General features: G+C 35.5%; 1 protein-coding gene across 2 annotated transcripts; it reads left to right on the forward strand.

The window, feature by feature from the left end:
- Positions 1-5,364: 5,364 nt before the first annotated feature.
- Positions 5,365-22,837, forward strand: lin28b (lin-28 homolog B (C. elegans)). Of its 2 annotated transcripts, XM_084091871.1 has the most exons (4): positions 5,365-5,628; positions 6,306-6,481; positions 17,407-17,594; positions 22,074-22,837. In XM_084091871.1, exons 1-4 carry the CDS (start codon positions 5,619-5,621, stop codon positions 22,345-22,347), a joined length of 648 nt encoding a protein of 215 aa, XP_083947997.1. In that variant the 5' UTR covers positions 5,365-5,618; the 3' UTR covers positions 22,348-22,837. The 2 variants fall into 2 exon arrangements, with proteins under 2 accessions (XP_083947997.1, XP_083947996.1); XM_084091870.1 differs by lacking the exon at positions 5,365-5,628 and having other exon boundaries at positions 6,074-6,481; positions 22,074-22,495.
- The last annotated feature ends 1,423 nt before the right edge of the window (positions 22,838-24,260 follow it).

Raw genomic sequence — 24,260 nt, forward strand, 5'->3', positions numbered from 1 at the left:
CACTGTAAAAGCATAAGGGAAAAATTAATGGAGGTTTGTGGTTTAAGTTTTATTTAATCAGAATACAGGTTGTTTAGTTGACTTTACCAGTTTAAACAAACCTAACAATTCAATGTTGTTTATAAAACACATGTTTTAACATATAGCCTAAGCATTATTATGATTGTATCAAAATCATATGTATCAATGTATCAAAAGAGCAGGGATGACTGTTTTTTTTTTTTTCTTCTTCTTTTTTTTTTCAACAGGTGTTTGCCGAATTTGACAAGATATTTTGACGCTAATGAACTTTCCAAAGATTGTCTGGAGTTTTCTGAGAAGTTTCGTTTCATTATCCACACCATTCTGGATCTGAAACGTAGAGATCTCTTCACATCATATAGCTTATACAGGTAGGCCTATGCCTGCATAGAATTTCATATTTTTATGTAGCCTACACTGTTGACTTTAACTTAAAAGCATCACAATAAAACACGCGCGTAAATAATAATAATACTTAAATAGGCATATTGTCATTAAATGTAGGCTATTTGGACAACTCCGAGTAGCCTATCTAAAATTAAAGCGCGTTTTTCTGCGCTTTAAATGAGATTTTCCTGCACATTATGCGCGGTTTGTATTTAAGGAGCGATTTAAACTCCTCTTAAATTTCACAGGCTCGATTAAATATTCATGCTGGAAAATTCCTCTATTCGTTATAAACGAACGAGCCACCAGCAGCCCAAACAAAACAGAAACCAACCTCGGTGGGAGCATTAGCCTAAAACATCTAACAGAAGAATTTAGATAGCCTATTAATCAAAAATAATCATTGCACTATTTTGACTCATCCACAGGGTCAGACACGGAGTTCACACAGCATGGCCGTGTACTCTATTTCAGGTGAGTGAGATATAGTGTGTAGACTATAAATAAATAAATACGAACATAACAGCTAACAATAATATCCTTTGTGAGCGCATGAACATTAGGGAAGCAGATCAACCGTTTGAATGAGAGCTCGTGGACCTTTATTATGTCACAATCATATAGCCTAATATGATCATAACAAGTGGTTAAACTAGTTACACGGGGGAAAACGTCGCCACGTCGTTGTGCAGTTTTATAAGCAGTGAGCGACTCAAAGAAAGACGTTGAGGAAAAGAATTCTACCGAATGCTCTGTTCATACTTCCGTTCAACGTCATGATTTAATTGTGACGTAATGGCTGAATCAGCCGCCAACATAACCCGCGTTAGATGGTACTATTTACACAGGGAATGCTGATGCGAGCTGTTAAAATGCTTAGAGTGCATAGAATATATTTTAAATGCGTTATATGTTGCTTACTATTAGCTATTTTGAAGCAAAGATAACGCATGCAGCCAGTTCATTCATATTTTTTTTTAAAGATTAACCATGATAAAATAATAGCCTAATAAACTAACATAAATTAATAAATAGCCTACAAGCTTCCAGTTTTATTTAACCAGTCATTTTCATGTAGGCTATTTAAATCGTATAGGCTACAGACAAAATTTTAACGTGAATTTTTTTGGTAAGAATTTTGTTAAGAAAAACATGTAGGCTAAACATCGTTTTTAAACAGAAATTAGGCAGATCTGACAAATCTGCCTAATCGGAACACATCTGAAATCCAATAACATTTTAAAACGTTTTTGCAATTTAAGGGAAACGAAAAATAGGCCTATAAAACAACATCTGAAATGTAAAAATTGGCAACAGAAACAACTGCTCATCTCCCTGTCTCAAGTCTTTTTGCGTGTGACAAAATGCCCCAAAATCACGATAAAGACGACTATTTTACACTGAGAATGAACTGTGACAATTAACCTACAGGAAACTGCGTGTTGTGGAAAATCTCTTTAATTTAAGATCTCTTATTTAACCAACCCCTTATCATAAAACTCGTTTGAGTCTGGTTTTAAAATGTAGGCTACGTCTGTTTTAAGAACTAATATCATTCGTGTATGTTTTGAAGAAGCCCTTACCTTCTAATGAAAGCACATTGTATTGCTCTTTGTAAGAACAATGATGTAGCAGCAGCCTTCACGTGTAAAACTGAGAATGAAGCATTTCAAATCTCTTCTTTATGTACTCGATATTTACCTCTGATTAGTTTTGAGTCGGTTTCATTGCTTCTAGAACTGTCGGGTTTGTGTTGGCTTCGGTAGATAATTTCGGAGAGATGGAGGAATTGAACGAATGCAACCAAAAGGAAAGAGAAAAGCCGAATAAACTCTTGTGAACTCTATTGACAAGTATGCGTTTGCTCGGGGGTTCGGCTGGTGGGGGTGGGTGAACGGGTGAACGGGTGAGGTGAAGGGATGGCGGATCACAAATGCTCAATACATCCAAACAGTCCAAGAAACCCTCCAGTCAGTTCGTTATACTGCACAAAGCGTCTATGGAAAGCTTCAGTTGCAAACTCAGATTATACTGATGGGTGAAACTGGGATATTGTTTGCTGCAGTGTTTAAAAATATATATTTAAATTGAATTACTTTAATTAAAGTTAATTAAACAAGTAGGCTATGTTCACGTTCTGTTTGGGAAGTCTAAGTAAACGACAAATTTCAAGACCCATGAGTGTTTTCAGGGTGCTTTTGTTCAGTATGTTTTCTTTTAAATGTTGTGCATTTGAATGAAAATGTCAATTGGTAAACCATTTTGCATTTCAATAGCACCATTTGCATAGTCTTGATAATAATTTCACATGTCAATTATTGAATTTCTTTTGTGGTTGGTATGAATTTGGATTTGAATAATCAGAAAGTTTAAAAGTGTCATATGAACTAGGCTATTCAGGATTTAAACAATCTACACTTATAGAAATAAAGGTTCCAAAAGTTTTTTTTTTTCTCACCTTAGAAGAACCATTTTGGGTTTTTTTTCTTGTGAAGAGTATTTGAATAATCTAAAGAACCATTTTCCACTATAAGAACATTTTGTGGAACATAAAGATTCCATGGATGTTAAAGGTTATTTATGGAACCATCAGTGCCAATAAAGAACCTTTATTTTTAAGAGTTATAACTGAACACTTGAAATTTAAATGTTGAGCTTTTTTTTTTTTTTGCTTTAATGTGTATTACTGTTTTATCCCACGTTTAAATATAATTTGAATTACATAAATGTTCTGTCATTGATTTAATGAGAGCTTAAAATTACTGTTATCATAACTGTTATATATCTGTTACATGTAGATTGTAGATTTTAGGGAAGATGTTAAACTGATGTGATTCTGTTAAGCATTAAACTCAACAGGTCAAAATCAATAATCGGTTAGCCTACATTAAATATTCACCAGAACTAAACCTGCTGCTGATTTACGTCTTGATGGTGCTTCTGTTTTATTTAAACTCTAAAATCAAATAAGTATTTTTTATAACCTCAGATCAATACCTGATCAGTGCTGTTGCTTTATATTTTTCTCACAGTCATGCGTTCCGGTTGCGTTTCCAATAAGCGATAAACTGAGTAAGATCTTTATTTAGGCAGTGCTGGAGAACCTATTCGATGGTTTAACGGGATCAAACGGGGACATGTAGGGTGTGTCCGTGACCTCGTGGGACGTGTTTCCCGGCACTCGCGGGGCTGTTTTATGAATGGTGGATGGGAAACCCTCGTGCAGGAAATGAGAAACTCCATAACATCTGACACCGGTGACCAGATCCGTGACCTGCGCCGTAATGGCACGACCACCATCCACACACACACACTGCTGCAGGGGGTGGGGGGATTGGGGGCAGGGGTGAATTCCGGAGGGTGGTCGGCAGAGATCGGTGGGGGGTGGGGAGAATGGGCGGGGCACAGAAGCGGTGGGGGTAGATGTTGATTCACTCCTCCAACGTGTTTTTCCTCTGACTCAAAAGACAGAAAAACATCCTCAGCCAAGCTATCAGGTTTGATCACGAGGTTGTCAGAAACATTTACTTAACGAATATCTTATAGAAACGAAAACACTCAGTTTTTATAACAGGAGAAAATTATTTCAGTTGTCAGGTGAACTTATTTCCCATTAATTCTTGCATTTCAACTTGTTGGTTTGGTGCACATTTGGTTCCATTTTTAAAAAAAAAATGTTTTTGTTGTTGTGAACTGACCACCCAGATACAATTCAAAAGACCTCAATAAGCACAGTAACAGAAAGAATCTATGAAATGTAAGCTTGTATTTTATCCTTTCCATATTTTATTTTTTAGAACATAGCCTATATGGGTTTTATTTGGAATTCATACCAATATGTTTGCATTAGCAGAACAATTAATACAATAAATAATAAATAAATAAGCAATAAATACAGTGATGCTGGTTATTTTGGATCAATGCTGCCTTTTCATGAATTAACAGATAATGCAGCTTTTGTAGGCTAAATATACTGATGTAGGCCTATGTACTGATGTAAATACGTTTTACGTCTTTATGTTTGTTCTGCCTAGACGTTTACTGTTGTAATTACTCCACATGTAGCCTACATAGACCTATTTGTAAGTGCTCAAAGCTCACGTAAACCAGACACAAATCCCCGTGTGTGTGAGAGAGAGAGAGCACTTGGTCAATAAAGCTCTTCTTATTGTGATTCAGTCTCATTGACGTTTGTACTGCAGCAAAACAACAAATGCAAACTGCAATGCGCTTCCACAAACGACAGTTAGCGATATATCATTTATCCCAAATATAATAAGGAGTGTTTTGGAAACGTTTAAACCAAAGCATAAATACATCAGCAGCAGAAGAAAAAGAAAATCTCCTTTTTATGCTAATTGTTAAGGACACTAGGTAATGCATGTAGGCTAGATGAAACGTTTTCGTCTTATTAGGTAAGCTATTAGGCCAGCATCAAGTTATAACTTTAATTTCAACAACTTTATACAATACGACGATTATTAGTCTACTGTTTAATTAAACAGTAAACCTCTTGAAAATAACAACCTTTTCTAAAAAGATAAATTCTGGAAAACTGTTTGCATTTCGCTACACCAAGCGAGAACATTAGCCTACAATTGAAGTGTCATACAACTATTTACTTCCATAAGACTATAAGTAGGCTATAATGCATGTTACCAGCGGTTGAAATTTTGTTACATAACGCATCATTACAATTGTTACATATAAATGAAAAAAAAAAAAAAAAAAAAATCCCAAAAATGCTGACTTTCGGAACATACAAAAAGAAGATTTTAGACGTTTTAACACGTGTTAAAAAACTGAACCTGTTCAAACGGAGATGTATTTACGTGACGCAGCAGTAGAGCTGAAGTCCAGCCCGGTTCCGAGTCCGCTCCCTCTCCCGGGCTCACGGAGGAGTCACGTGTGCAGCGCTGCGAGCGAGCGAATGAGAAACGGAGAGCGGGAGACAGAGAGAGAGAGAGAGAGATCGAGAGAGAGGGAGAGCGAATGTGCGAGGGAGGGAAAGAGAGAGAGAGAGAGTGAGGATAGGAGATGTTAAAAGAGACATGACAAAATATCCAAAAAGGAGACGCACGCCGTATCATGCGCGCTAAATTTGTGCCCGCTGGAAATCGGGATGTCGGATCGACGGTGACGCGCATCACCCCATTTCACGGAGGAAACGATTTCGCTGGAACTTTGGAACGGAGGGTCCGCGGGGAAACATGGCCGAAGGTTACGATGCTTTTTGCTTTTTTAATTATATATTTTTACGTTCAGATGGGAACTCGTATTATTCCACGCGCACCGCCGCGCTTTGTTTACGTTGTTTGTACGCGTGATGAAGAGCCGTTTGCGCCAGTGGTAGTGAGGGAGGGGGGGCGGGTAACGTGTGCACACCTGCCCCACGCCAGACGGTTCACATGCATTAGATGCATGACTACAAGAAGTTACATAGTAGCTGTAGCTATCAACCAGGCACACTGAGCATTCGCAATGCACTACGCCATCCAATCTGAAGTGTAGCTCTACTTTTCATTGACTTTCTCCAGTTTTCCAGAGGGTGGGTTTTAGGTGGTTGTAGACTAGGATGTAACGAAATACACAAGGTTAGGGGGGTGAGAAAATGTATGTGTTTAAGAGTCTGTCACTGAAAACCTCATATATTGATTTATAGAAGAGAGAGGGGCGTCTATGGTGATTACGGCCCTGGTTGTAGACAAGTGAGACACATTGGTGCGTAGAAAGCGTGTTGTTGTGTAGTAGGCTATAGTTGGGGATTTCCCTCAGAAACGCTGCCCACGCAGACCCACGGTCAATGTGTAGGCTACAACGAGAACAAAGTATAGGCTTGATCTCATTAACGTACACGGGCGTACATCACTATGGGCTTTTCTTCCTTGACCGCACAGGAGGGCCGCGCAGAGGTGGCGGTGGCGGGTCGGACACCACTAGGACTCCGCCGCAGATTCTGGCTGGCTCGGGTTACTGCAAGTGGTTTAATGTCCGCATGGGCTTTGGATTTATATCGATGACCAGCAGCGAGGGGAAGCCAGTGGACCCTCCACTAGACGTGTTCGTTCACCAAGTAAGTCCATGCTACATCTTGGTTTCACTCGTTCTTCTGGCTCTTTTTTTCACGTTATCTGTCGCAACTCATTGACATCAGCAGATGTGTTCGAGGAAAGCAGTAAACACACGCTCGCGTTTTCATCTCCTGTCACTTTAAGAGCTGCACTACTCACGCCACAAACACATCATTACTCTGGATCACCTCCATTGATATAATCACACGAACGCTGTATTAGTAGTAAACACTGAGGAATGTGCGATGCACGTCTTAAAGGAACCTTAAGATTTCATTGGGAAGAGAAAAGAGAGGGTAGGCTATGCACACGCACAACATTCGCCTCATGCTCACAGATAAACCTGCCAACATGTCGGAAAATCTGTCACATGTAGCACACGACGATCAGACTGCTTTCACAATCAGACTTTTGAAGAATGGCAAGCTATTTCGGTGTGGTGGACTGTTGTACTGAACATCATGTGCTCTCGTGTTTACATGGGTGTAGTACAGCCCCCTTTACACAACATTTCGTCCTCTTCTCATGGACATTCAGAGCTAAATCAATACGGACATATATACTAAACCGGAACTTATCTCCTTTCATCATTTTCCAAGCTTTCTATGGCACCCCAAAACAGCATATGCAGATTATAAGAACAAAAGCAGAGAGAACAAGAGGTTCCTTCCGAATTCACTGCACTGTTGTTCTGCTGTCAGTTTTGCTGATTTATGCTGCTTTCTGATTCATTGTGTTCTTGTTATCTGTTGCTGCTGATAATATTGTCGAACAGTGTCATGTATACTGCTGGATGTTAATGAGATGTTAAAATGATTCATGTGACTGAACATTTACATTGTTACAAAACACGTCTGCATAATCCTTTAAAATCTGAAATTCAATAACATAACAGCTAGTGTGCATAAGGATCTATCTATCTATCTATCTATCTATCTATCTATCTATCTATCAAAGCTATTTTTATTTAAAGAAATTAAGTTTTAATACTCTTTTATTATGCGTTTAACCTAATTACAATTGCTGAACCACTTTGAAGTAAAATATATGTTGCTTTCTGGATTCATTTTGTGAGTAGTGTTTTTATGGACACATCATTGCCTAGAATTTTGTTGAATTATATTGTTGCATGTTGATTTGGGTAAATCTGTGGAACTCGATAACAGAGAGAAAGATTTGTTCTGTTAAAAATGTACTAAATTATTTGAAATGGAGGTTTGAAGTGTTATTTACAATTTTCTTTTCTTTTTTAGGTAAATTTTTATTTAAATTGACATTTGATCTGAAATCTTGTGTGGACATGATTTTTTTGAGCATGAGCTAAAACATGAACCTCTTGTGCTAGTAGCCCCTAAACCTGAGTGCATTCTGGGAAATGCAGTTCTCAAAAAAGACAAACATAAACATTAACCAGGGACACAGTCAGAATGTTATGTGTGCTGTTGAGCGTAAGACAAGTATACATAGGGCAACATATAAATAAATATATAAATAAATCAAAGAAATATCAATGTCTGATTTACAAATTCAACAGATTGTTCACTGAACTGCCAGTTGACATGCACGATAAATGCACTAGTTACTATTTTGTGAATAAACCCAAACTCAAATACAGAACTATATCTTTGTGGTAAATCTTGATGTGAAATCTGTGCTGTAACACTAACTCATAAGCAAGGAACATTTCCTGCCTTGTATTCATTCGAGTGGTTATTGTAAGAACATTTTGTACTCCTGATAAAACGGTTCTTCTGATAAGCATGAAGTAAACAATTGTATTGAATGCATTTGGAAAATGAAGGCTGCTTTTTCCTCCCCAAGCGTGTGAAAGCGTATTGATTAGAGCCGTGTCCGTCATCTGGAAGAGCTGTGTGGTTTTATTTCCTTTTTGTGACATTTTTGAAACAGTGTACATTAGTGTGCAGTCAATCCTGTTTCTTTTTACTGTGTGTGAAAATCCTGAAACCAGCAAACATGCAGTTCTAGAGCTCAGGGTGTATAATATTATGGCGATGTACGCATTAAACAATTTGATGATGGCAAATGAGTTTGCGCTCATTTCTTCGTGTTAGACAGACCAATGGCACAAGCAGCTGAAATCCATAACGTCTCTGATAAAGACTTGCATTTGGCTGCTGTGCGGAGGATTGTTTGTGTTCTTTCTTTGTGTCTGAATGCATGAAACATGTGCGTTCATGCTACAGAGGAATTGAAAAAGCTGTGCAGGGTGTGTGTTGTTAAGCATGTGCAGCCGTTGTGCATTGTGTTTGTGATAAGAAGAGTGTGTACAGCTGATTATTCCATCTGTGTGTGTCTGATATTCTGGACAGAAACAGAATCTGCTGTTTCTTGAGGAGACCAGGACAATTTGTTACAAACAATCCAGAATTATGTGACATTACATTTATGCATTTGGCAGATGCTTTTATCCACATTTTTGTCCTTTATGAGTTCATACAACCTTGGGAATCGAACCTATGACCGACAGCACATGCTCAAACTCAGACAATTTGGTGCTTTTTTTTTTCCTTTTAAGAGAGATTTTCATAAAAAATAATTGAGAGATAAATTGCTTTATTTATTTATTTTCCTTTGTATTTAAACATTATTTTGTATATGTATCTCCTGTTGATTAAACTGAGCTACAATTTAAGATTTTATTATTGCTCTGAGGTTGTGATTGTAAAAGTAGCTATGGAAATGAATGAACTGACAGACTGATTTTTTTAAATATGTAAAGAGCAGAGCATAATTGTATTAGTATTCAGCTGAAAACTCTTAATGACTTAATAGCTGATTTAAATATTTGATTAAATCATCATCAAATTATTTTAAAATTATTATAGTTTCCCCTAGACTTTTGGCTTTTCTTTTTATGACAGCTAAAATAATTAGTATCATATGAAGGAAGTAATGTTAATTATCTGTAAAAAAAACTGTTGGAAATAAAACAGATTACTGGAGTGTTTTACAGCTAAATAATATTTCTAAATAAATTAATAGTTAATAGTGAGAATTGGACCCTAAACCTGACCACTGTTTTTAAAATCTATTTTCAAGTATTTCTTTCTACTTCAAAATTTCATTTTTAATTTACTGTTACTTGCCAAGTATATGTTGTAACTATTAGTGAAATTTACTAGCAATTTTGGAGTGAAAATAGTTTTTACACCAATTTTTGTTTTCAGTGTAGTATGTTAATATCATTATTTTGCAATATCAATTGCAACACTTTGACTTCTTGTATTGAATCTGACAAGGCAGTTTTTCTCAGTGCTTGTGTATTAATTAGACTTTTACTTGTGGCAGATATACATGTTTCTATTCTTATACCAAAAGATGGCAGGTAGATTTGTAGTAATGAAGGAAAATGTTATAATAGCACCCAGTCTCTCTTCAACTATTACATCAATACAGTAGTATCCTGTAGTCAATGACACACACACACACACACACACACACACACACACACACACACACAGTCCCCCGGTGTTTCAAATCTTCAACAAATCCATGAGCTTTTTGTGTCAATCCAGGACAGAAGTGAGAGTGTGAATCGGAGGAAAAGACAACGCATGTCTGAGTGTGATTTTGTTTGTATGTGTAAAGAGGATTTCAGTGTGCGTGTGTGTGTGTGTGTGTGTGTGTGTGTGTGGTGGGGGTTGGGGTCCTCTAACATTCTTTAAAAGAGGAATTTCGTTAAAGACAAAAAAGGGAAAGGAGGCGTGGCTTCGTCCGGCCCTCACACTCCGAATCGACGCACTGCAGTGTGTGTGTGTGTGTGTGTGTGTTTCATTAGGAGCTTTGTGTTTGATTTTTCCGAATGCTGCACCTCCTGCAGTGTTTGTGCGTGTGCATTGTGTGCTTGTGCCAGTCTTCCTGCACAAATGCATGTTGCTGTTTGTCGCGGTGTGTGACTTGACCATGTTAGTTTGTGCAATGATGGATTTATATGTAGGGTTCACTCTGATAAACACTCTTAAAAATAAAGGTACTTTACTGGCATCAATGGCTCCATGAAGAACCTCTAACATCCACGGAAACTTTCAATTCCACAAAAGATTCTTTAGATTTTTAAAAATGGTTCTTTTTCACTGAAAGGTTCTTTAGGGAACCTAAAATGTTCCTTAATGACATCACTTTTGGAACCTTTATTTTTAAGAGTTGTTTGTGGGCATATTTATCTCTAGAAGGGAGATAAAACTGATAAAACCTCCCTTTAGGGACGTCCTTAACTGGAAAAAATATTTATATGTAAAATTAATATATATTATTTTTAATTCTACAAATGCTAAATGATTACTTTTAGGGTTAGGGTCTGTGGTATGCCCTTATTTACATAGCTAGTTGTGTGTGTGTGTGTGTGTGTTGTGAGGTTACTCTGGGCCCCTAGTGAGATTAACCTCTCCTCCAGACTCCACCTCTCACTGCTGCAGATTTCTGGCTCCTCCTTTAACATACATGCTCCTCTCTTCATTCTGTGCATGACAGATCTGAGTTTCTCAAGCGCTGATGCTGCCACTGATATCTAGTGTGCACAATGAGTTATATGATGGCACACGAGATGTACGCAAAATTGCTAAAATGAACACTTATTTTACAAAATAAATGAAAATGAAAAAATAATAATTATCTGTTGACAAGACTGCTGTGAAATTGTGAAATACAAGGAAAAACGTATAATTAAAATAACGCTTTATATAGTTTTTTTTCATACATGCATTTATATATATTTTTTGTGCATGTACAACGATGAGTCAAAACATTATGACCACCTGCTTGTTGGTCCTCCATGTGCTGCTAAAACTGCTCCGTCCCACCCAGGCATGAACTCTACAAGAGGCTGAAGGTGTCCTGTGGTCTCTGGCACCGAGACGTCAGCAGATCCTTCAAGTCCTGTAGTTTGAGGTGGACTGGACTTGTTGGTCCGGCACGTCCCACAGGTCTGGGGAATTTGGAGGCCAGAGGAACACCTTGAACTCTTCATCATGTTCCTCAAACCATTCCTGAACAATGTGTGCAGTGTGACTGTGCTTCCACCATTGTCATGAAGGGGTGTATCTGGTCTGCAACAGTGTTTAGGAAGGTGACGTGTGTCAAATAAACGTCCACATGAATGACCGGACTCAGGGTTTCTCAGCAGAACACTGACCAGAGCGTCACACACTCCCTCCACCGGCTTATCGTCGTCCCACAGTCCATCCTGGTGCATCATTACCCTTAGGTAAATGTCGCACGTGAACACGTTCTTTTACATGTGATGTTAAAGAAAACGGGACTCATCAGACCAAGCGACCGTCTTCCACTGCTGCTCCGAGGTCCAGTTCAGACACTCTCGTGCCCATTGTAGGTGCTTTGGACAGTGGACGGGTCATCATAGATCTCTGATTGGTTCAGTCCACACACCTCCTCCATACGCACTGTGTTGTGACACATTCCTCCCATTACCATCACAAAAATTTTGTGTGACTTGTGCCTCATAGACCTTCTGTTAGATCTTAACATGGCCTTGTTAGGAGATGATCAATGATATTCACTTCACCTGTGACTGGTCATAATGTTTTGGCTCAATATGCTCGTGATTTCATTTAAGGAAGTGTTTAACAGTCAGAAAAGATTTTACACAATAAATTATAGCTTGATTTACACAATAGCAAGGAAATTAACAGGATGTAAATAGAGTTAGCCATTGCTTGAGATGATGTAACAGTTTGTGTACATCAGTGTGTCGACTTGGTGTTGATTTTGAATATATTATGCTCATAATATTCTTTTGAATTTTTTTAAGAATTATACTGTAATTTCTTCAAACAGAACGGAAAGTTCCAATTAATACCAATCAAAACCTTGCTAATACTCACTGGCATTTGTGCAGCCGTTTTCTCTCTCAAAATGATGTCACTTCCTGGTTTTGTAAGATAGATGGATTTTACTAAAGATTAACAGGATGGAAAGTGAAATTGAGAACTCAGGAAAAAAATTATAAACTAATTAAAACAATACTCTCAAGGAAACATGTTTTGTTAATTAGTTTTTATAACCCACTGCAAAAATATCTGCTTAAACTAAGGTTTATTTAAAATTCAGTACACTCCAGATTTAATATTAATAAAAATATTATATTTGTATGTAATTCATTTAATTTAATTTTTTTTAGTTGCGACAAAAAGGAAACAAACTAATACGATTTTTATCCTTTAAAAAGATAATATCTTTATACTAAGTTTAATATCTTATCTAGTATCTTAAATGGGGACATGCAAATGTATTGCATAACAGGAAAGACCCAGAACATGTTCATTATCAGTCTTAAATCTCTCTCAGCTGCTGCTGTCATTTTATCCTCTAATTTTATATCATTAACTTTTACTTTTAAAGATTCAGTTTTCATCTAAAATTTAACAGACTCTGCTTTTACTTGAGCATTATTTTCTTATCATTATTATCTTGTCCATATTTTCTTTCACTCTCTCTTTATCTTGTTTTTCTTTTCTTTTCTTCCAGTGCTCAGTTTCTTCTGCTTCCTGTACTTTTATTCTCCATTTGTTCAGTCCTTCATTTCGCCATCTCAACAGAAGCAGGAGGTCACATGACTTCCTCCTTCAGCTCTGCCCATATAAGGAGTCAGTGTGTGGGTGGAGCCAGCTGCAATCTGACACAAACAATTGCTCACTTAAGTTTATTCAAAGGAGCTGTGTAGTACCGACATCTATTACCATTTTTTTAATACCATTATAATTACTATTTTTTTTATTCATTTTAAATGTATTATGTTTTTTAATTTTTTTTTGAAAACATTCTTTAATGCAATTAAATATATTATTTATATATATGTATTATTGATGCCTGGCTCTCAGTGGTTGTATTGGTTCTTGCATGAAATTTTAAAATGCTCTGCATTTTATTATTTTGTTAATTTAATTTTAGGACTGTATTTGTAGTCTCATAAGACACATCTACCTGATTAAAATCACAAGCACAGTAATTGAAGTGTCTTGTTAGTTGCTTTTATAAGAAATTATGCCAAGAGCACAAATACTACATGAAAATGTGTTCGTTTAGTGTGTTCAGTTTTAATTGTTTAAAATCTAAAGTCAAACGGTTTCGACTGATAAAAAAAAAGGGCAATGTAAACCAAAATCTATTACCTCTTTTTCTTTTTTTTTAAGAGAGTGGTTTATGTTTGTTTTCAAAAAATAAGCAAACTTTCAAAAATGCTGGTAACACTTTACAATAAGGTTTCATTTGTTAACTACATTTTAACATGAACTAAGAATGAACCATACTTCTACAGCATTTATTAATCTTAGTTAATGTTAATCTCAACATTTACTAATATATTTTTAAGATCAAAATCTGTTAACATTAGTTAATGCACTGTGAACTACAGTAACATGAACATTTTCATTAACTAACATTAACAAAGGTTAATAAATGCTGTAAAAATATTGCTCATTGTTAGTTAATGTTGGTTAATGCATATGTTAACAAATAAGACATTTTTGTAAGTAATCAACATGTTTTTCAGAATGTTTTATTATAACAAAACAAAATTTGATAACCAGAAATTGTTAGTTTTTTCCCCTGACCTGTAGTTTTAAATTAAGTTTTAACTTTTCTGTGTACATCCAAGTTAATTCATAATTTAAATGGAGACAAACATAAATCATTGTCAGTATTTAAATCATCTTTGATTAAATTGCTTTGTTCTTTTTAAATGTTTTGTTCTTATAGAATTTTTATTCTAAATTCACACACATTTAAAATCAACATAATCATCCTCAAACTCAGTCATTTCTAGAATGTAAAATGAATTGTATTTCTATCCGACGCAACTTGACCGTGTGCACTTTACACACAATGTTAAGAGCTCCTCACACACACACACACACACACACACACACACACACACTGAGCTCATATCCGGCTGCTATCAGGGGTGTGTGTAGAGTGATGTAGTGTGTGTCAGCAGATCAAATACTGCGTGTACGTCTTGTAGTCAGTGCAGAAGTGTGTTGTTAATTTAACGCAGGGAAACGGGATGCCGGTGTGTGTGTGTGTGTGCATGTTTGAAGGGGGTTGGGCAGAGGTCAGAGGTCACCGTGAAGGATGAAAACATGTGGAGGAGGGGTGATGTGGAATACGTCCGGCCCTTTGGTGGCGCTCTCTGTGTTTCTCTCTCTTGCTTTCTGTCTTCCGTCTCGTGTTTTTCAGTAATATGACACACATCTTCTCCTGAGCTCACTCATTACGTACCTTAATTCTGCTATTTTGGGATGAATCATCAGTAACATGAAGCACCTCTTCCTGACCGCAGAGCTTCTCTTTGAACTTTGACCTGGAAATAAGAGCATAAATATAAAATATTCGTTGCTCAACCTGGTCTTCACTCTTCAATTCCGGTTTAATCACATCTCAGAACATAGCACTAGTTGGTTAACATTATAGAATCGTTTTAATAAAACCAAAATGAAAACATTCTAATATTTATGCATTGAAAACACTTGTATTCTTATAAACACTTATATTACATTTTATATGCTATATTTGTCTTGTGTGGGGTGTGTTTTTAAAAAAAAAAATTTTTTAAACCAAGATCTAATCCTATTTATAGCCTATTTCCACAGAAAATATCTAATATATGTGTGTGGGAAGGGTTTTGCTGCTGGCGTTTTGATTATGTTTGCGTTCTCTATTCACATTCATGGATTTTTAATTTCTCCCCATCGTAAGTGTTAAATCAGAAGGCTTTTGTGCTCATTATGTCAATTAAATGCATTATTTTCCTCCCACACGGCTGAATTTAATGTGATGCCGTGACAAAAACTAAAGTGTTTCTGTTCCATAAATAAAGGATCCAAAAGGGAAGAATCTTTTAGTGAATGGTTCTTAAAAAGAACCATTTTTGTTCTTATTGTGAAGAACATTAAGAATCTAAAGAACCTTTTCCACTATAAACAACCTTTTGTGGAATGTAAAGATTTCCATGGATGTTGAAGGTTCTTCATTGAATCATAAGTTGCTAATAGAGAAGTGAGAGTTGAATAAGTGAGAGCTGATACTACACAAAAACAAATGTTGAGCTGAAGACAGTGTGTATTTACTGGAAATGTCATTCATCAATCCAGATGTGAATTCACTGCTGATATGTAGGGATTTATCCTTCCAAAAAAGTGATATCAGATATGTGAGCATAAGTAGATTCACACACGGTCTATCATTTGTTCTTTCCACTGCAGTGGTGTTGATCTGTTGACTTGCTTGTTAATGATCTCACTATAGATGAGAAGACTTGTTACCTGTGCTTTCCCTCTCGCATTTGATTCATGCATTGCGTTGCTGCTGTTTCAATTTAATGAATGATTGAAATGGAAATCATATGACCATGTACCGCAACAATATCTTGAGACGGTTTTCTGTTGCAGCAGCATCGAAATAATCAGCTGTGAAATCACAATCATATTACTTAAATTAACATTACTTAAATAGTCCTGTTTGTTTGGTTTAGACTGATCTGTGTGTGTCTTAAACAAGCAAATGCCTAAACCTATAGATATATTTTCAGTATTTTTTGTGTAATCTTATGTGTTTTGTAGTATTAATTGTTTGAACATTAAATCAGCTCTGTGTGATGAAACAGCCAAAGTTGTTAAATCAGTGCTAAACTGCAGAATGATTTTATTCGTAAGAAATTACATTTCTGTTTCAGATTAACAGTATTGCTGTTATAATTTCCGATCATTTCTTTTTTAGGGTCTTCACTTTGCATTTATAATGGCAAAAAAATCGTATTAATTGAAGGATTTTAATAAACTAATAAACACACTGTGTGAATATTGTACAAGCTCTTGTGTGATAAACTGATGAATTTGATAAACTGCGTTTGATGTTCCTCTTTTGGATAAAAGCATACTAAATAATTAAATAATTTTTTTGGGATTGTGCTTTGTGTAGAGGATTTCTAATTTGTATCACACTTGTTGAAATTGTATTTTACTGTAAAACACTAAGTCATACACATTATTTTTATGTTACGAGTATTTGCATGTGTGTATGACAGTTCAAGCTCTCCTGCTCTGTGATATATGAATATGTAAAGAATATAATCACAGGGATCATATGGTGCTTTTTATTTAGAATTTTGTTGAATTGTCCTTTTATTAAAGAATTTTTCGTTTTGTTTTTTAAGTTTAGTATTAACTTTAACATTTAATAAAATCTAATTAAAAAGTTAAATCTATTAGCAGTTATTGTAAAGACAGTTACACTAATATTTGGTGCAATTAAACCAAACATTTCTTTTATTGCATTAAGTTATTTGCTATTCTTTAATATTTGTAATATTCTGACATTTACAAAGTCACTCAGTTTTCACTGTAAAAAGTTTCAATCTATTTCTACTTGAAATCTTAAGTTCAGTTGCTGCCTTCGAATTTAAGTATAATCAGATTCAAAGTCAAATCTCTTATAACTAATAAAAAAGTTGTAATTGCTTAAATTATTTTGCTTTAGTTAAAGACTAAGTAATGTAAAATCATATGCTGTCGACGTATTGATCATATGATTATTTACAGTATACATATATTTAAATAAGCAAAATCTGTTTTTGATTTTAGCAATAAGGTCTCATAAAATTGTGCATTTTATGCTAGAAAAGTGATGAAATGTGTATTTAAACATAGCTTTCGTAATGCAGGTTAAGTGGATATTGACAGATCTGTAGCTGTTTTTTCCCTTTCTTTCTTTTTTTCCTAGTACTTGGAAAATCTCTCTTTTCTGTCCCTGATAAATTATTATACGACATGAAATGTTTATGGATATCTCTGTAGATTTGACTGATCTGTTTGATATTTATATTTAGATATTATAGACTATATAAGTAGGTTTGAATGTGTATTAAATCAGAAGTGTGTGTGTGTGTGTTTAGAGTAAGCTGGTGATGGAGGGCTTCAGGAGCCTACGGGAGGGCGAGCAGGTTGAGTTCACCTTCAAGAGGTCGAGTAAAGGTCTGGAGTCGCTCAGGGTCACGGGGCCCGGCGGGGGCCCATGCTCGGGCAGTGACCGACGCCCCAAAGGGAAGGCCCCGCCCCTCAAGCGCAAACCAAAGGGAGACCGGTGAGTCCGCTGAGCATGATGGGATATGTAGTTTAATATGTTTTCAGTTATCCACAATTCACATTGTGCTGTATCATTTCTGCATAAATGAAATGCCTCAGGGTTCTACACTAAATGGTATCTTGAGGACAAATGTATTAATTAATTTATAGGCCTGTTCTTGTCTTCAGCAGCTGCCATAGTAGTGCAAATCCCAATCTACGGTTTAGTAGTAATACTAATACTAGTAGTTTTGGAAGTTTTAAAATCTTAGCTGATTTAAACTTGTAAAAAAAAAAAACTACACATGTAAAAAAAAAATTACCTGCATGTTCTCATATTTTAATTATATCTCTTGATGTTTTCTTTCTGAAACTTGAGTTATTGTTCATCTTTGAATGCTAATCTCGTTTAATTTACTTCTTTTGTTAATGGTTGTATTTGCAAAGGTTTATTTATAATGCTACAAAAAGGAAAATAAATTGTTTAGCCACAAAAGGAATTGATCAAGCAAACACTTTAAACCAATGTGATTTGATTTAATTTAATTGATTTTATTTTAAATGTTTTATCATTCAAAATAATATATATATATATATATATATATATATATATATATATATATATATATATATATATTATATACAATAATAATAATAATTAAATTATAAGTGAACATATAAAATAGAGCTGGGGAATTATATAATTACTGCATGTATGATTAATTTAAAAAAAAATAAAAACAAGTTTGTCGTACACTTGATGTATTACTGAGGAAGATGGGGTTATTTATTCAAAAACTTTTTGAACAAGCATTTTTCATCAAACGTGCTGTTTTTGAACGTTAAAATGCACAATATTATTCACGCCAATTAAACGGCATGGTTCTCTTTATTACAGTATTAATAATGTTTTGTTAAGCCACATGAATTACAGCATGTAATTTTGAATGTAGATGATGGGTCATAGCTTGGTTTCGCCAAATGCTTTTCTGTTCACGACTCGCATTGATTGTGAGTCAGTCTTCTACTTCCTGTTGCCATGGTGATCAAAGCAAAAAAAAAAACCCCCCAAAATAAACTGAATAAGTCTTTCAGTCTGTTGTGTTAAAGCTATTTATAAGTATGTATGTGCGTGTGGGTGAGCGGTTTATCATATAGTCGGCCCTATAGAACAGGTGGACATGAAATTAAAGATGAGAAAAAGCCTGAATTGATGCTTTAACACATTCATATGAACATATTCTTAAACTCTTTAATCTCAAAAGTGCTTGTTCTCTTTCAAACAGATTTCAAGTACATCAGGCTCATAATGGGATCTTGTTGAGAGCGATGCATCATTTTTTTCTATAAAGTCATTGAAAAACTGAATTAAAAACTTCTCAATGACAGTGTAAATTTAACTCATCAGTTTAAATACAAGAATCTTGCCTCTATTTTCATTGAATACTGTGATAATATGTACCTGAAAGTTATCATCTTAAATACAATTATGAGGTTAATGGAAATCTTTAGTTTAGATGAATAGTCCTTTAAATCAAGTAATTGTTCCGTTTAATGGTTCTTTGTATCTGAGTCTGGATGTTATAAAGAAATGATATGGTTGAGATTTACAGATTTTGATATCGATGCAAAAAATTAATGCATATTACATTTTATTTTTTAGGGATCAAATGAAAATTCTGTCATCATTTACTCGCCCTCATGTCGTTCCAAACCCGTAAGACTTTCGTTCATCTTCAGAACACAAATGAAGATCTTTTTGATGAAATCTGAGTTTTCCGTTCCTCCATTGACAGCTACACAACTACCACTTTGACTCTTCAAAAAGTTCATAAAGAGATTGTAAAATTAATCCATATGAATTGAGCCGTTTAGTCTAAATTTTCTGAAGAGACTCGATCGCTTTATATGATGAACGGATTGAATTTTATTCACATATAAACATTGACCAGCGAACATAAACCGAAGCTCAATGCGCGAGAACTAACCTCATCGGTTCTTCCGGAAGCTCAAACGTGCTTTATGAATTTTATTAAGCATTAAAGTGGTAGTTGCGTATCTGTCAATGGAGGGACAAAAAGCTCTCAGATTTCATCAAAAAGATCTTCATTTGTGTTCTGAAGATGAACTAAATGACATGAGGGCGAGTAATTAATGACAGAACTTTCAATTTTGTGTGAATTAACCCTTTAAGATCGCAAAATTAGACCTATGTTTTCCTCAAATATATTGTTTTTAAATGTGAGTGTATGAGGTGCCCAGCTTAGGGTTAGAAACAATATGGAACTTCTTTCCATAAAATCAAAATGTTGATAAAATAATGATCATTTACACACTTCTAGTTTTGTGCAGTTCAGCACTGATGTCAGATCAGTTTCCTCCAGTTTGTGTCTGTCATGATTATCTGCTGCTGAACACAGCGCCACCTAGAGGCTGAAAACAGTCCGTGCAGAGACTGGAGCGACGGACTCGGAAATGAAGGAGAGAGACGAGTTATTATCGCACATAACTATAAAGACACCAAATGCGTGTTTATTTTCTAACAGTGGTTGTTGTATATTGGTTTCAGACATCTAGATCAAAACCCTATTAAATGAGAAGGTAACATTATTTTAAGGTGATGTAGTTGCACATTACATGTACTTACTATAGTCATAACAGTATATTATGCATAATAACAAGCAATTACTCTTAAGCCTAAACTTAACCTATTGTAGGAACATGTAGTTAATTAATATTCATTACTTATTTGTGTAATTGCACTGTAACATCACCTTAAAATAACATGTAACAGTCTCTTTCATAAATGTCAGGTTGGGTTAAGTTGTTTTATTTGTATGCATTTGATCAATTATGATTTATTTTGGCCAAAACAATGGTTTGTATGTAATGTATTCATTTCCATTTTTTAGTTTAAGGATTTTTTAAAAATAATTACTTTACCTGTAATTAATTAAAAATAGTTTACTTTACTTATCCCGCCATTAAGGTGTTTTCTCCAGATGAATATTAATAGCATCATTATACAAAAAAATACATGACTGCAGAACATTGTGATTGACCACTCAGAAGAGAACCATGTAATAATATAGCCACTACTCTTTCTGTCTCTCACACACACACACACACACACACATTAGTGGTACTCTGAGATCTGATTCACTATATTTAGAACAGTAATGTAATTTCCTACTCTGTTTCTATGCACCGGAATTTCCTTGGCAACCATAGGCTCTGTGGTAACATATAATGTTTCTTTTAAATTCTAGATGCTCACAGTAAATCAATTTCCTCATATCTAAGAAAAAATATTAAAAATGTATAAAAATATATATATTATAAATAATTTTTATATATATATCATATTTGTGATTATTTGTGTGTGTGTGGCTATAAATCATACAATGTGTCCTTTTTTTAATGTAAACTATTTTCACTCCTATATAAAACGTTGCTTATTAAATCCTGCAACTGCCACTTAAGGAGTATTCCTCTAAAAGATCTTTGTTATTGGAGTACGTCTTGTCCTGTACTGCCCCCTAGTGACCAACACTGGGGTTGAGTTCATCTCAGCAAAAACGTCCAGGTCACATTTAATCCAAAAATTATAAGAAATAATGTAAAGAAGTTTGTTTTTAGGACCATTACGATTTTGGCGTATTATTGTCTTAATAACTGAACAACATTTCCTCCATAATATTCATTAGCATAATGCATCTGATTCTGGATGTTACTTTAAGAGGTGTTTTTCCCTTTATTGCAAGTACAAACATGGTGCAAGATATTTTGCTTGCATTCTGGATCTGGTTAATTGTCATTAAATAATGTTTCAATGCACATCTTAATGGTCTTAAAAATAGGTTCTGTTTTCTCTGCACAATATAATTCCTGGTCTCAATAACTCAATGGTAATGTAAACTGTAAAAATTAATTTTTACTTATCAGAGCTGATGTATTTACACTAATGTATTTTGTATTTACAAATGTTTGGAATAATTAAGATTTTAAATGTTTTTGAAATGCGTCTCTTCTGCTCAGCTGCATTTATTTGAAAAAAATAAAATACAGTAAATATTTTTAAATATTATTACAATTTAAAACAACTCTTTTCTATTTGAATACATTGTAATATGTCATTTAGTCCTGTGATCAAAGCTGAATTTTCAGCATCATTACGCCAATCTTCAGTGTCACATGATCCTTCAGAAATCATTCTAATATGCTGATTTGATGCTTCAAAAAAAAAAAAAATATATATATATATATATATTGCCTTGATGAGCATAAGACACTAAAAATCATTTAAAAAATCATATTTATTCCAAACTTTTGATCGGTAGGGGAAAATTTGCTAATCATCGTCTCCGATTTTCCTGCTGCGCCGTCTAATATCTAAATCACGCAAAATATAAATCCTGTTTTATTTGATTGCACATTTTAGTGGTATCATTTATATAATGATTTAATGATAATAAGCTAATTTTTTGTCCTTCCGCAGGTGTTATAACTGTGGAGGTCTGGACCACCACGCTAAAGAGTGTGGCCTTCCACCCCAGCCAAAGAAGTGTCACTACTGTCAGAGTGTCACACACATGGTGGCCCAGTGTCCCCACAAGAGGGCGCTGTCCCCCTCCACGTCTCAGGACCCCCAGCGGCCCTCCACCTCAGCTCAGTCCCAGGAAGAGGAGAGCCGGTCGGGCTCGTCGTCCTCCCCGGAGGAAGCATCTCAACGGGGGAGTCACTCCCAGCGCTGGAGGAAAAGCTGGGACTGAAATCATCTACCTCACACCAGACCCTCCCTTCCCGTGCAGCTACGGTGTCAGCCGATGGGGGTGTGTGTACATGCCTGTGTTCTCACTGAGCAATCACAACAAACTCTGCGACTGACGTGCGTTTTGGAGCGAGTGTGTTTCAAGTGAATATTACAAGGCTCAACTCAAACTCAACAAAAGTTTTTGGAAGCTATTTTACCTCCATAATGTGAGAGAAACCGGAGTAAAAATTTAAGGAGGGACTTTTCTGCTGTTTAGACTCGCTTTCTTAATGCACGTTCCTCTTCTTAACGTGAACATTTATTTATTTTTACGATAACATGATAACTTTCCTCTGAAACTTTTGAATGGTAGTGTCACGGTTTCCATAAAAATATGATAATAATCAGAAATGTTTCTTGAGCAGCAAATCATCATATTAGAAAGATTTCTGAAGGATCATGTGACACTGAAGACTGGAGTAATGATGCTGCAAAATAAACTGAATTTTAAAATAGATAAAAATAGAAAACAGTTGTTTTAAATTGTAATAATACTTCACAATATTACTGTCTAAAATAGTTTCAGAGGAAATGCAAAAGTGATCATGTTACCGGTGTAATATTAGATAAACATTCACTTTAAGATCAAGAACATGCATAAAGAAAGTAAATATGATCAAGATTGATTTCTTGTTGATTCAGATTCAGACATAATGTTTCTCTGGCATTTTGAATTTCTCACAATCAGGTTCATGTCAAAATTCACGGGGCCCGGGACTGTTATGGCTGGTGGTGGATACGGTCACACTCACTATATATCCTTTCAATAATATTATTATGGGGTAGTGAGGACATTTTCAAATCTTTTTTTGTTTTTTTTTGTGGGTGGATGGATTTATACGCGGCTCTCAGATCAGCCGCTGTCAGCCGTCTGGTCTTACTAAGAGTTTGTAACAATTGAAGACTAAGAGCTAAATTAACTTCAGTCAGAGAGGACTAACTAACTGATTTAAACGTCTTGGCATTGTTTAGCTGCAGTGGAAAGCGGTTTTTGCTTTATCACAGGCTGTACCACGGCTCACGGTGATAATTTAAGGCATTAATATATGGTGAAATACTCTAAATGTTGAAGTGTAATTTATATAGAGCGCGTAGGTAGATGAAGTTGATTCTCTATGATGGCGTTTTGATTTGATCCCTCTCCTCCCTCACACACCTCGGCCTCATTGAAAGCGATCGTCTTGTGGAGGACGAGATGTTGCTTTCAGTGCCGTAACGATGAGATTCTGGTGGGAGAAAAACTGTTCAAGTTGCGTCATACCCATAAAAGCTTGATTTTCTCTTCCGATTGTGACGTCATGTAAAAGGAACCAAAAATAAGCGGCCTTAACAGTTCTTTGGTTTGTTCTTGGATGTGTATAGTGGTGAATTATTGTAGTGGTTTGACGGTCATTGAATCATTTTGCTCTCATCACTAACAGCTGCGCATGATCCACTTGATTCGAGTAGGCTATACTTAAGCTTTGACGCCACTGATCATCAGCGTGGGCGTATATTGTTGCATTATTCGGTCGTTTGTTGCTCCATTTCTTCTGGAACAACTGATTACTAAACAACTAATAAATGGTTAATAGATTACCATGCAAAATTGCTAGAAAATTTCACAAATTATTACAAAGAAATGGCAAGTAACACATTGAATTAGGCTACATGCGAGTAGGTGTTTCCTTGTAATTAATCGTACTCCAATCATTTAATCGAAAAATCAGTGTTTATCGCATACTATGTTGAAATTTACGATAAATTGCCTTGTAAGACATTTTCCTGGATCAACATATTTTGCTGGTAACATTCCTGTCTGAAAATTGTGTCCAAACCCTTCCCATAACTTATCTCTGAGTTTAGAGAGAAATGATGTAGAAGCACCTAACC

The sequence above is a fragment of the Abramis brama genome (genome assembly GCF_963993115.1).
Source record: "Abramis brama genome assembly, chromosome: 18".
NCBI classification, from domain to species: Eukaryota; Metazoa; Chordata; class Actinopteri; order Cypriniformes; family Leuciscidae; genus Abramis; species Abramis brama.